General features: G+C 33.4%; 1 protein-coding gene across 3 annotated transcripts in view; it reads right to left on the bottom strand.

Moving 5' to 3' along the window:
• LOC6505471 (paired box protein Pax-6) overlaps window positions 1–15,150 on the bottom strand; it is a 44,038-nt gene extending 28,888 nt beyond the window's left edge. Inside the window, exons 1-5 of one of the 3 annotated variants that reach the window (XM_001966210.4) lie at window positions 15,021–15,150; window positions 11,975–12,163; window positions 8,889–9,054; window positions 3,520–3,700; window positions 1,179–1,818 (exon numbers count right to left, since the gene is read on the bottom strand). In XM_001966210.4, coding sequence (XP_001966246.1) covers window positions 1,179–1,818; window positions 3,520–3,700; window positions 8,889–9,054; window positions 11,975–12,163; window positions 15,021–15,129 — 1,285 coding nt within the window. In that variant the 5' untranslated portion in view covers window positions 15,130–15,150. Of the gene's footprint in view, window positions 1–1,178; window positions 1,819–3,519; window positions 3,701–8,888; window positions 9,055–11,974; window positions 12,164–12,283; window positions 12,423–15,020 lie in introns of those variants that run through there. The other 2 variants (XM_044717600.1, XM_032455877.2) reach the window with 2 other exon arrangements.
• Between the last annotated feature and the right edge of the window lie 251 nt (window positions 15,151–15,401).

Genomic DNA, 15,401 nt, shown 5'->3' with positions numbered 1-15,401 from the left:
ACATATTTCGATGATACCATCAGATTCTACCATATTCTTCAAAAGGCTACAGTTTCCAATTCGTTAAGCTTTCGCCATGTCTATAAATAAATCTCAAGGTCAAACAATGTCTATTTGTGGTTTAGATTTGAAAAATCCATGTTTTTCTCATGGGCAACTATATGTATGTTGCGTGTTCACGTGTTGGGAAACCGTCGAATCTATTTTTGTTAGGTAAAGTCAGGTTAACCAATAACATTGTGCACCGATTGGTGTTAAATTAAATTGAAAGTATTTATAATTAAAAAAAAATAGATATTAATTAATTAGTTATAAATTTAAATGGAAATAATAAATCTGATAAATTTTTATTTTGTGCCTATTGATTTCTGCTTAACGTACTTCCCCTTCAAATCTCAGTTCAGTGAATTTGTATACCAACATCAACATTTTCGTCTTTGTTCGTAAATAATGTCATTGTACTAAAATGTTGTAATAGTAGAAAGTCAAATAAGATCACCATATTTTTTTACAAATACCATCTGTGTGAAAAAGTCACAGCAACGCGTGCCCGGACACGTCTGCTAGTATTATTATATATATATCGACTCGTATATAGTTGGCCGATCCTTTTCAAAATATCACCATCAAATCAATTTTCAAATAAAAATGATGAACTCTAACTTACTCTAACTAACTAACTCTAACTTAAAAAACAAGTTATGGAATTTCCGTTCAATCAGTTATATGGCAGCTATTGGATATAGTCAACCGGTAGAAAAATAAAGTAAAAGTTAAAAGAATTTACTCCTTATTTTCAAGTTTATTGCACACATACATCCACAAGTTAAAAAAAATATTCCCCATCATATACACATTCATGTATGTAATATGTATGTGCACGTAACACCAAGCTTTACAGATGGCTGCACGAAATTGGTAGCTGCACTTAAAGGATAGGAATTTTCTACACCTATATAGCATATTTTCGTGACAAAAATTTATATCGGATATTTTGGGTTTCGCATGCAGGTTCGTCACCGGTATTTTACCTCGTCAAGAGGTTTTTTTATGATTAACTTTATTAATACAAAATACAAAAAGAGTAAAAGAGCATTTATATATAGATGCATAAATACTTCAACACTTTTATTGAAGTTAGAATTATATAGAAATTATAGATTAGAATTCTTGCTCACCCTTTTTTAAAGAAATGTCTTCGGGGTTTATTGGACATAGGCGGTGGGAAACACCCATGCTTGCAATGTCATTAGTAGGACTTAAAGACTGTGCTTGTATTGTAGTTGAGTACGCCATAGAAGCCATGCTGGGAGCCGATGATAACGGTGTATCATTGCCGCCTATGGAGGTTGTATACCAAGGACCAGTCGAATAATGACGGGAAGGCCAACCTTGTTGATGCTGATGATGGGCCTGCTGGATACCGGACATCATGACATGATTGCCAGAATGATTGGTTCCAAAGTGACCAGGCGTTTGACACGCGGATGTCGCAATGATGGTGGATTCTGTTGATCCAGATGCGTGTTGTGTGTTCAAAAGCCGAAGTTTCTCGTAAATGGCTTCTTGGTCGCTACCTTCTCCAGAATTACTAGCTCCTTCGCTTTCTGAAGAATTTAAGGGCGTTGCCGTCTGAATAAGATCGGGGGGCATCGAAAGTGTACCTCTATTCGCACTTTGTCCATTGTTGTTATTTATTTGGGACGGAATTGCTAAACTAGTGCTAGTGCTCGTAGCTGTTGCAGAAACGCTTGGCCCAGAGTTTTGCTGGTCTTTCTGCGCCGCCAAATTTCTCAAAACACGGTTTATCGATGAAACCTATACATATATAAAAAATATTTTCGTAGAGTAAAGTAAAATATAATGGAATTACAGAATCTTAAAATGTAACTGGTTCACTGGAAAATTTTTCTTTATGATACATACTTATGTACTAAAATCAAAAATATTTTTCTACGAAATTATTGAAATTAAAAGTTTGGTCTTTAAATTCTTTAATGTTATGTCTGTGCTTGACAACGTTTTTCAAAGTAATTCAAAGGGAGACAAAAAAAGGAAAGAATAAATAGCTAACACATAAATGAGCGAGTGAGTGAGTAAGAACTAAAGGGAAAAGTGCAGTTGAGTGGAAAAATTAGGCAGAATGGCCTTTATCAGGGGATATAAGAGAATAGAAACTTGGAAAAAAATATCTACCTAAAGGGCAGAGACTTCTTGGTCGATTTCATAATTTCTATCTATGTACATACATACGTATGCAAAAAGTTAAGCTTTTTCAATGGCGTAATAAAAGTATTTGAAAATATGTATTTTAGTTCTAACACATGGAGATTCTTAAAAAAATAATATTTTATCATTACAGTCCCTAAATTTGAACTGAGACTCGGGCAATCGACCCACCCCAAATCCGAATCCGAAAGCAACCCAAATTTCTGTTCCCGTTGCGAACGTGATTCAGCAGTCCCCTTTGCACTGGCGCGTGAACTTCGACGCTTAACGGTTTGTGGTGGCGGCGGGCCGTATTTATTTAATATTGTATTTTTTCATACATTTTTCTAGCACTGATTTCCTTTTTTGTCGTTTAATACGCATAAAAGATTTTCCTTTCCATTTGAACGAACACATTTTCCACACAACTGTCAATGGGCTTCAAAACTAGGAAATCAGGAAAGCCATTGGCACCCGGCACCTCGACCATCAGTATCAAAGTTTCTAGAAAATTCATTTGGATTTGGAGCAACAAAAACATGAAGGAAAAGCACATTTCGGGCAGAGCCGTGGTTTTATATTAGTATATATATCGCATCGGATATACATAGTTAACCGATCCTTATGAGAATTTCATTATAAAACCAATTTGTTCAGATCGTGAAAAAACCCCCAAGCTTCTATTGTCAAAGCTTCTTCAAAAACACCAAAATAGTATCATTTTTGATAGTTAAGTTATATAGCAGCTATAATATTTAGTTGACTGGTTCTGGCCGTTCCGAGTTGTATACTGCGTTGAAAAAAAATAAGGATGTGTGACATAATTAGCTTCAAAACTTTGAGAAAAGTTCGCGTAGAAACAGAACTACAGTCGGACATGCTTATATTGACTCATGAGGCGATCCTGATCAAGAATATATTTATTTTATAGGGTCGGAGATGTCTGCTTCAATGCGTTGCACACTTTTGACCAAAATTATAATACCCGCAATGGTATAAAATGATTTTAATGATGATTTCGATGATTTTAATATTAGAGTTTATTAGTGATTTCATAAAAAATAATGATTATTTTTGAATTATTAAATAAAAATTGACCAAAATCATTATTTTTGAGCTAAAAATACATAAATATACACTTTTAATAAAAATCACAATACTCTCTACAATGGTATAAAAAGAAAAATGATAGCTAAGATAAAATGACGGCGGAGATAACACAGAAATAATAAGTTCATATAAAAATATAAAAAAGAACCAATGGAAATAAACTGAATTTTATTAAATATATGGAGATTTATTTGAACTTACACTGGGAATGTTATCATTAGTGCAAACGTTTTCTTGCAACAACCGATCCCGTATTTCCCAAGCAAATATGCTTGGACACTCCCGTTTATATTGAGAAATTTTGCTGACAACTTCGGCTGTAGCTACACGTGGCTTGGATCCTCCAATTGCTCGTGGTCGTATGCTTCCAGTTTCGTAATACCTGAAATAAATTTGTTTGTATGTTTAATTTTTTAGTATTGAAAAAAAATGGGATCATTGGGCAAAATTAGAATAAAGTATTGGTCCACAAAATTTGCGTTGACAGACAATTTATGAACATAAAATCGGAGAACAAATTCACATACACCACAGCGGAAGGCAGTCCACTAGGTGGCGACACGCATACCCTACCTTGTAGCTACCGCTTGAAGGCACTATATATAGATGAAGAATTGAAAATTTTTTTCGTTCGTTTAATGTAAATGAGTGATATACCAAATAAAAGGTTTTCATTAGATTTATTTTATCCAAACATTTGGCAAATGTAGTTTGCTTGAGAGAAATTTGCGTAAATGTAAAACACTTTTGATTCACCAAATTGGAGATAGTGGGGACATTGGTGTCACCAGACAAAATATCAAGCTGGACACCAGTCCACGAGGTGACGACCTTGGTGCCTTGGTGTGCGCGATCTGAATTAATTATGTACCAATCGAAAGGTATTGTTTTAATTAGATAGTTTTTGTCGAAAAATTTTCCAAAATTCGTTTGGTTTGGGAGAAATTAGGGTAAAAGTAAAAAAATTTTGAATCATTAAATTTGGGCTGGTGGGGACTAACATGTCCCCATCTCAAATATAATATATAAAATATTCTCCTTTATTCGCATTCTACTCCTAAAGACGCGTCGATTGGTACCTCAACCGACATTTCGTTCAGACGTTATTCAAGAAATTTGATTTTTACAGTTCTTTCCAAATGGAGGCAGAAGGTTTCTCCCTCTGTTTGCACTATATTATTCTTGGCAATCCTGAATAAAATTGAAGATGTTTGTTACAAAATATGAGCAACTTTTGTTCTACAACTTTTAAAAAACCTTAAGTTTACGTGAAAAATAGAAAAAAAAGCAATAAAGATATCAAAACGTTAAAAAGGTTTTTTAAATATCTATTTTACTTTCTTTGAGACCAAAATTTTGCGCGGAAAACTTTAACCCCATGGTTCAATGATTAAGGTATCTGTCTGCTAATCGTAAGGTCGAGGGTTCGATTCCAAGCAGAAAAATCTTTATTATGGGTTGATTTTTGTTTACTTTAATTTTTTTTTTAATATCGCAGTCTTAAAATAAACTGTTATATTCAATATTTTTTATTTTCTAATTGAATGCAATACAATTTAATATCTAATTGAAACAATATCTTTCGATTGGTATATAATTAATTTAGATCGGTTGCCTACAGAAAATTTTTAAAATTGAAAAATTATAAAAAAAAGGTTTCTCCAGTTTTTCTGGAATGTAACACTTTATTTTGGGTGTGCGATATAAAATAATAAATATTAGAAAAGCTTTGGCGGAGTTGCTTTGCCTAGTTTTTTTATAGCTTTTAATCCATGATTTGGCCCAAAAAAGGTGGTGGATATAATTTAAGTAAAGCAGTGTTTTATTTATATGCATTATATGCTCAGTGGGGGCATATGCATATAAAGCTTTTTACTCGTAAAATTGTGCATTTGTAAGTCTTCTCATTAAGATATGAGGCACTGAAACACAAACAGAATTACATCAAATTTTGCCCTAAAGGAACAGGGTTTGAGGTTAGACGAGTGGAGAGCGTCGTGGTTCCTAACACGTAGGGCCTGAGTGCGAGTCCTAGTTGAGCCAATGTTTATGTTTAACTTTTTAAGCCCTTTTTTTATTTGGATTTTATTTTTAAATAAATAAACTAAAAGCTGAAAAGATATACTCCATATTTTTTAGGGTATTGCCCAAATATATGCAGACTCCAAAAAGCAAAGTTGCCAATCAAATACACACACATGTGTAAGTAAATGCAAGCTTCACAGGTGGCTGCAAAAAATTGGTAGCTGCACTTACAGGACTATATCTTGAGTTAACGAATTTTGCATCATCTCAAAAACTATCTCCACATGCAATATAAATAAGATCAAATGAGCAAATTTAAAAAAAAAATTTTTTTCTTAAAAAATTTAAAATTCTTTCTTTCTTTTTCTTTTTTGTGTACTATAATGAAGTTTGGTCTCAAAGAAAGTGAAATAGATATTTAAAAAACCTTTTCAACGGGGTAAAGCACGTTGTCTTAATATCTTTCTTAATTATAAAGTTATGAATTTTTTAATTAACAAAGTTTTTTTTAATTTTCTGACGTTAGCTTAAGGTATTTCAAAAAGTTGTAGAACAATAGTTGCTCATATAATAGTAACAAAAATCTCTAATTTTTTTCAGGAATCCAAAGAAAAAAATAGTGCAAACAGACAACCAGACAAACAGACGCACACTGGCTTCAATTTGAAGAAGAAGAAAAAATGGAAATGTCGGATCGGTTGAGGTACCAATCGACGCATATTTAGCATTAGAATCCGAATATATAAAAATATTCTATCTGGGGACTAAAATGTGTCCACCAGCCCCACTTTAGTGATAAAAATTTTTTTACTTTCACCCTATTTTCTCCCAAACCAAATAACTTTTGGAATATGTTTGCAAAAATTATCTAATTGAAACAATACCTTCCGATTGGTATATAATTCATTTAGATCGGTTGCCTTCAGAAAATTTTTAATTCTTCGGCTATATAAAGTCCCTTGCGCACGCCAAGGCATGCAGGTCGTCACCTCGTGGACTGCCGTCCACAGTGATAAGTGGAGCTACCAATTTTGGGCAGCCACTTGTAAAGCTTGGCGTTACATACACATGTGTGTGTATTTGATTGGCAACTTTGTTTTTTGAAGTCTGCATATATTTCGGCAACACCTTCTAAAATGTCGAGTAAATCTTTTCAGCTTTTAGTATATTTAAATAAATATAATTAAAATAAAAAAAAAAAATAAAGTTAATGTCGGGTGAAGCAGACGCCGGAACGAAGTTTGGCCGGCAATAATTTATTGAGTTCGTGACGTCACTCTCTTTTGTACTTATATTCGCATCGCCCGCTCTCGTGCATTCGATCGGCCACCTGCATCTGCCGTCATGCACTAGCGTTTGTCTCGCTCTTTCCCGGGCTCTCTCGATCGCTCCGCAGCATCAAGCGTTGAGCCGCGCTCCCGCGTTTGTATTCTAATTCGGTCTTCACCCCCTCGCAGTCATATCTATGCATATTTCATTTATATAAACCCAAACATTTCAAATAAATTGTATGAAATTTAACTGTGCTTGTTTTTACTAAAACCAAGATTTAGAACATTGAATATAGCTCCCAAAAACGCTCGGTAACTGAACAGCTAACTTTGGGCGGAGCCGAAGTTGATATGCCCTTGCAGTTAAGGTTGTGCCATTTCCGATCGTTCAGTCATTCAGTCCTTAGGCCGTCCTTAGTGTATATCCTCATAAAATTTTGTACATAAGATATTTTGGTATTTTGGTTAAATATAACATTTGTGGAAAGTTCCAACCCTCCAACTTCTAACCCTCTAAAAAACACCAAAGTTATGGCATTTCCGATCAATCAGTTATATGGCAGCTATAGGATATAGTAGACCAATCCCGGCCGTTCCGACTTATGTACTACCTGCAAGAAAAAGAAGGATGTGTGAATAGTTTCAACTCGATAGCTCTAAAACTGAGAGGCTTAATTTGCGTAGAAACCGACACACAGACGGACAGACAGACAGACGGACATGCTTATATCGACTGAGGAGGTGATCCTGATCAAGAATATATATACTTTATAGGGTCGGAGAAGTCTCCTTCACTGCGTTTCACACATTCGATCAAAATTATAGTACCCTCTGCAAGGGTATAATCAGGCATTTTAAGATTTTAAAGGAAGAGTGAGGAAACTTTTTGTAGATTCGGGCTAACTAATCCGATTTACCAAATTTTATAAGGATCGGCCGTCTAATCCTGTAGCTGCCATATAACTAAACAATCGGAAATGATCCAACTTTAGTGTTTTTGATGTTATAATCTCCGGAGTTAATGCAATTTCCATTTGGGTCAAATTAACCCGAACAACCAAATTTTATAAGGATTGGCAAACTATATCCTATAGCTGCATCATGGTACTTTTAAAGATGCTTGGGGCTCTTTCAACATTTTTTTTAGAAATTGGATTGATTGTAAAATTCTCAAAAGGATGACCAACTATGTACGATCCGTTATACATCGAATGTATAAACTTTATAGGGCATTGTCTGCTTTAATGTGTTGGGCACTTTAGACCAAAATTAGGGTATAAAGCAGAAATGTCATGAGCAAGCCAAGAAACAAATATATTATATTGTAGATTATATAATATATAATTTTCGATGAGATCACCTGTAAGGGTTATGGTTTGGCAGTTACTAATACTGTAACATTAGTAGGTCCGGGGGCTCGGACGGTTGATTACTTTGTTGGGTGACTTTTAAGGGGACCTTTATTAATGGGTTCGGTTTTGTCATTTGAAGTGATGCCGCGAAGGACATATCAGACAATTGCACAGTTGTACTGAGATACTCAAAATCAGAATTTTTTCCAGGTCCAGCGCTTGGTATAGAATATAGAATAGAATCCTGTTACATATGTACATGAATACTGATGCCGGGTGTAAAAACGAAACGGTTAAGGTGTTGATATTATTAGAAAACACAGAGTGTTGAACATTTTTATATTTACGTTTTAGTAATGTAAGCAGTTCACAATAAATTATGTACTTATGTATATGAATATCTATGAATTAATTACTTATAATATTTAACATAACTGATAAATTTATAGATGTATCAATATGACAGATGCGCTTACATATGTCGTCTCTTAAACTTCATCACTAATTAATTTATTAACATAATCAAATGGGATGTCATGAATATGGTGGCATTTTGAATATGGACTAACAATCATAATAATGTTCATATTTGAACATTTTAATTTCAGATTTTTTAAAACTTACTTTCTGTCAATAAGGTGCTGTTTTAATTCTGTTTAAATTTTTAAATTGATTGCCCAAATGAAATAGAATTATTTTTTTTTAAATCCAATAAACAGAAAGCTCATTTAATGATCTGTTCATTTTTTGTTTTTTTTCACATCTGTTATATTTTTTATAGAAGTTCTTTCTGACTTTCAGAATGAAGGATGTGTTCAAAGATTTGATCGAAAGGTTTTGGCAAAAGGGAGGGATAGTTGGTCAGACGGACATAATTAAATCATCTCAGAAAGTGATCCTTACTTTATCAAATCTTCCTTACCTTCCAAGAATTTTGCTCACACATCCATTTGAAACTTGAAGAATCCGAGAAATGTCGCACGGCCGAGCTCCAGAATGGGCTAATTCAACAATCTTCTGTCGAGTTGAATCTGGCAAAGGTCGACCACCAACAAAAACTCCGCCCAACTGATTTACTCCACTGTGACCTGAAACAAAAAAAATTGTTTTTCTATAAAATTTATATTATTAAAAATCTTTATTTCAAATGTTGTTTAGGTTTCATAATTTTCGGAGTTAATACAGATTCCATTTGGAGCAAATGCCATACTTCCACATATCCTATAACGATGGCAGTTTGGATCCTATAACTTGGTATTTTTAAAAATGCTCCAGGCTTTTTCAACATTTTTTGTAGAAAAATTATTGGATTGTGAAATTCTCAAGAGGATGAGCTAATTACACACGATACGATATATATCTAATAATATAAGCATCTTGCTTCTTCTGTCTCTTATTCTTTTTTTTATGTTTTACATTTTGCCTGATGATCCTAATCAATACTAGAAAGGAAAGCTAACTTCGGGCGGAGTTTATATACCCTTGCTTATTATATATACTATTATATTATATATATATATATATGAAGATATATATATATAAATATATACAGTTATCTGACTCATATGAGAATTAATTAAGACTATTTAAAATGTTGGAAACAGCCCCAAGCATCTACATGTTCATATCGACTCAGGAGGTGATCCTGATCCAGAATATATTTACTTTATAGGGTCGGAGATGTATCCTTCACTGCCTTGCACACAAGGGTATAAATATATATACTTTATAACAAAAGGAAATTTCGAAAATATGATGTTACCTTTTAATTTAAGTAGTAAATAAATAAAGTGAACACCAATGAAAAAGAGAACTGGGCCAGAAAAATCTTAATAGACCATCAATTTTTTCCAGTGAAGCGTATTAATGTTTGAAGCGTTCATTTTACTGGTTAATGTTGAAATGAAATCCCCGAATCTGTATACCAATTATTGGTATAAAACCAATGAAGCATCAGCAGCATATCTTTTGAGGAAGACCCTTGACAAGAGCTTAACCCAAAAATGTTTTTCTTGGAGCGGAATAGGTCAGAACATAACAAGTAACCTTTGAGTATAAATCTCTTATAAAGTATAGGAAACCTTGTTATTAATTTTAGAGATACCTGAAATTGTATTTCAAACGCCCCCATCCCTTAATAAAACCATGACACATTAAAGGCCACTTTTTCTATTTCTGAGCCAACTGGTCTTAGATTTCTAAAAATCTCATACAAAATAAATCTCCTCATTTTTTAAGCTCCTATTTATTTCAATTAAACATTATGCATATATCAGAATTTTCATTAAGAGCATGTGTTTTTACTATGAGTACCTAAATATTCTATAACTTCACTATTTTTTTTAACAGTCGTTATTTAAATTGTAGTTGTTAAGGAGAGTTTAACAATATAAAGTCATCAATATAAAATATATTTTAAAAAGCGAAAGGACAAACAATAGCTAAAAAATCTGTCTATTGGGATTATTAATGTAATTTCAACACAAATCAATTCGCAGGCTTAACAATAGTTTACAAATAATTTACTGAACCTGGTTCCCCTCCCCTGAGAGTAGACGGATCTGAAGTAAGGACCGATTTTTGCCTGCAAAAATCGACAATACAATCAGGGAGGGTTGAAAATACAATTTACAATGCGCTGGTTTTTGGACATTCGCTAAAGAGGCTCATTTGGAATTTCTGAGTACATTGTAAGTATTTGTATTTACTCGACTTCGGCTTTCAATTCGTATAATTGTTTCTATTTGTAGCTACATGACACGAAACGATCGACAGCCGTATAGAACAAAAACTTCTATACCATAAAAGGTGGAAAATTATTGTATTGATTCATAAAAGCAACAATAGCCCTACCAAGTACTTAACAATTTAGCGTAGTAAAAGTATGGGGACTCGAATTTGGAAATAAACTCCGAGGATTACTGGGAAATTTCTTGGGTCATCATTCACCTTAAAGTCGACACCAAACTCAATTGTCACCACTGATCAGCTCTTCCCCTTGTCAAACTATTATTGACAGCATGTGTGCGATCTTTAGTTACCAAAAGGGCATCGAGATTGTAATATTTTTTGTATGTAAAATGTTTGTTTCTACTTATGTAAAAGAACATGTTTATTAAATTAATGTTTATTGCTTTCAGTTTATTTATTTCTTTCAGTTATTTTTAATTCAGCTTTCAGTTTATTCAAATAAAATATTATATATATAACATAAAATAAATACGGTATATATATATTATTCATTTATATAATATTGTAGGCAGATATATGATGCATGCAAATAAAAGGAGGATGTGTGAAAAGTCGATAGCTTTAAAACTGAGAGACTAGTTTGTGTAGAAACGAACAGACCGGCAGACGGAAATGCTTATATCGACTCAGGAGGTGATCCTGATCAAGACGACATCATCTGACAACAATGCCGAAGATTTGGGTATCTTCCGGGCATTACGGAAATGAGCGGGCAATATGAAATTGACAACAGCCCATAGCCAGTTAGTATCGATAATAGTTATATGAGTTTCTGGAAGTAGCAGCTATTGAAAAACCCTTATTGAGATCAGAGAGCCAAAGTGGTTCACTCTGCACCTGTAACCCAAGCGTGGAAAACTCTTTATCAGCTTTAAAATTGAAGATGACTGACCCAAGGTGTAATCTTTCCACCGGGTTTTTTTCAAAGATTCTGTTGTATTTGATTAATTCATCCAAGTCTGAAGATTTAAGACCAATTCGCTTTCAATTTGAAAACAACTTCATAATTAGTTTTTTATAATTTTTAAAAAAGCAGAGAAATAATCGTAGAAAAGTTATGGCTAAGCTACAAAAGCTAACAAATATAAAAAAAAATTAATAAAAATTTAGTCCTAAAATAGTAATAAAGTAGTATTGAATTGAGTTTTATTTTTTAAAGAAAATAAATCGGTTTATGAATATTTTTATGAATATAATATTAGGAATTGGATTCTTGGGAACAAATATTTTTGCACAATCTGGCATATGAAAACATACATTCGTCTTCAGTCAAGTGATAATATGTTGTTGTGAAGTATGACGATGTCGAGTGGGGCTGTGACGCTGTGTTCGCATCTACGGCATCCATTGTAGATTCAGTCACAGTCGGTTTTCCACCAATACCGACAAATCCACTACCACCAACGGTACCCAAACATGGAAGATTTCTCATAGCAATCACATTGTCTAAAAAAAACAAAAGAGTAAAATCTCATCAAACAGTCACTTAATATTAAAGATTATTATGCATTTTCAAGAACATATTATTTTAAAGGAACATTATTATGATAAAAACCGGATACATACCTACAATCGTATATACATAAGCGCGAGACAAATTGTATACCCTTGCAGAGGGTATTATAATTTTGGTAAGAAGTGTAAAACATACTGAAGGACACATCTCCGACCCTTGAGAGTATACATATATATTCGTGATCAGCTTCACTTCTTCAGTCGATATAAGCTAGTCCGCCTGTCAGTCAGTCTGTTTCGACTCGATCTAGCTGAAATTCTATTTAACGGATTCTATATTGGGCAAACTAAACAATTTTATTAGGATCGGCCCAAATGTGTTACTTAACGGCTCGCCAATTCCACAAAGTACCTGTGTCAAGTATCTGGGATTGAATCTCGACCGCAGATTATCGTGGAAAAATCACATAAAAGCCAAATGTCAGCAACTCAGACTTAAAACACTCAAAATGTCCTGGTTGATAAGTCGAAAATCGGAAACCACACTGGAAAACAAAATTCGCCTCTACAAAGCTATATTAAAGCCTGTTTGGACTTACGCTATACAGCTTTGGGGAACTGCTAGCAACTCAAATATTGAGATACTACAGCGCTACCAGTCAAAAACTTTGCGACAAATTGTCAATGCTCCTTTTTATGTAACTAATGCAAATATCCACAAGGATCTCAATATCCCAACCATAAGAAAAGAAATAAATAAAATTAGTAAAAAATATATCGACAGACTCCATAATCATGAAAATAATTTAGCCTTAAGTCTAGTAGATAACAGTTTATAATTAAGAAGACTAAAAAGATACCACATACTAGATCTCCCAGATAGATAAATTCAATTAACAGAAAAGATGTTGTATATAATAGCAGGGTTCACTGGAAAACTGCTATTCCTGTTATTTAACATTAATTATAAAATTTACTTATTGTTTATAAAAACAGATTGTAAATAAATGAAGAGTTTAAAAAAAATTTGGATCGGCCGACTATAAACTGCGTGTAAAGGAAGCAAGGAAGTGTGCTGATTTCAAGTTGATAGCTTGGAAATTGTGAGACTAGTTCGCATACATAGAAACACACAGACAAATAGACGGACCTTATTCTTTATAAGGTCGGAGGTGTCCCTATTATCTACTAAGATATAAATCGTAAATTTCGGTTATAGTTAACCTATCCTTGAGAAAATTTTATTTACATTAATTATTATAATTTTACATGCTTATATGTCTCCTTTACTTGGTTCCATACTTTTTACCAAAATTATAATACCCTCTGCAAGGGTATAGTTCGCAAAAACTTATGTAAATTTCATTATCAAATAGTTTTTTTAATTCATCCGAAAAATGAATAAAAACATCCGAATTTATGGCGTTTTCCATCAATCTTATATGGCAACAAACAGATATAGATGTCCAATTTTAAATGCAATTTTTCAGATACGATTATTGGGAAAAAATAAAATCCCAATTTTTTAAATTAAAAAACACAGAAAGTTTGGTATTTCCGATCAATCAGATATATTTCTGCTATATTTCGATAGCTTAAAAACTGAAAAAATAGTTTGCGTAGAAATGGCCAGACATGTTTATATCGACTCAGTTGATGATTCTGATCAAGAATAAATAATCTTTATAGGCTCAGAGACGAAATTTTAATACACTCTGCAAAAGTATAAAAAATAAATATTGATATAATTGTTTATATACTTTTTAGAATCTGCAATAAAAAAAGACAAATTTATTACAAATTAATAAGCCGCTACCAAAGCTTCTTAAGTTCTCTTTTCTTTAATTAATCGTCGCTAAACCGCACCACACGACATTAATTGGTAAAAATCTTTAGACCTCACAATAAGGAATTTTATTATCAGTGTTTCATTTTAACTCGTTATACACTTGCAAAAAGTATTATAATTTTGGTCAAAAGTGTGCAACGCAGTGAAGGAGACATCTACGACCCTATAAAGTACATATATTCTTATCAGGATCACCTCCTGAGTCGATATAAGCATGTCCGTCTGTCTGTCTGCTTCTACACAAACTAGTCTCTCAGTTTTAAAGCTATCGAGTTGAAACTTTCCAAGGAAAGAAGGGTCCTTTGCAAGCAATATATAAGTCGGAACGGCCGGGATTTATATCCTACAGCTGCCATATAACTGATCGGAACTGCCATAACTTCGTTGTTTTTCAAGTTATTAGGATGGGAGTTTCAATGGATTCCTCTTTGGGCAAAATAATTCGATATTCCAAATTTCATAAGGAACGGCCGACCATATACGATCCGCTATATATCTAATAATATAAGATGCGTGTCGCCACCTAGCGGACTGCGACACAACTGCAAGGGTATATAAACTTCGGCTCCGCCCGAAGTTAGCTTATCTTTCTTGTTTTTCTTATCTTCGAAATTTCATAGGGATCGGACGACTATATCCTATCCTATATATATATATAATATGTCATAGAATGATCGGCATAACTTTTGTGATTTTTAAGCTAGATGGGTGAAACTTTTACCGACTCTATTTTGTAACTGAGCGATCGGAAATGTCAAAACCTTGCTTTTTTTAAAGATGCTCGGGCCTGTTTCCAACATTTTTATTAGAAAATTGATTCGATGGTGAAATTCTTATAAGGATTGGTTAACTATATACGATCTGATGTATATATAATAAGTGTATTTGCCAAAGTGTATTTAGTCTAAGCAATAGAAAATTAACTTAGAAATAGCTTTCAAATGTCGTTTTTCAATCGCATAGAATGGGTTTAAGTTAATATTTTTGGTCATTGCTTACCCTTATGAGCCACATCGTCCAAAGACGGAAGGCGTTCTATCAAAGTTCCTGCTGACCATGACGGCACTACGGAGGTGATGGCGGCAGGAGCCGATTGTAGTGTAAACATGACCGAGTATAGATATTTACGTGGTCGTGATTTAGCAGCTGTTAATGTAACTCTGTGAGTTTAAAAATATATCCTTATCTAATATAAATACAACCCGACTTAAATTTCTCAAAAAAATAATTAGCGCGCACTTTAAATCTACAACCTTGGTTTTAAACTTCACACTGTGAAATGCAATGGAACTCCTTGCTCGAAGCATAAAATAATACAGATGGCAAACTTCTTATCCATTGATGCTTTTTAGGAGGTACTTTACGAATGAAATTATTTGA

Source organism: Drosophila ananassae (assembly GCF_017639315.1).
Source record: "Drosophila ananassae strain 14024-0371.13 chromosome 4 unlocalized genomic scaffold, ASM1763931v2 tig00000054, whole genome shotgun sequence".
NCBI classification, from domain to species: Eukaryota; Metazoa; Arthropoda; class Insecta; order Diptera; family Drosophilidae; genus Drosophila; species Drosophila ananassae.
This window is presented reverse-complemented; position numbering and strand designations above follow the sequence as displayed.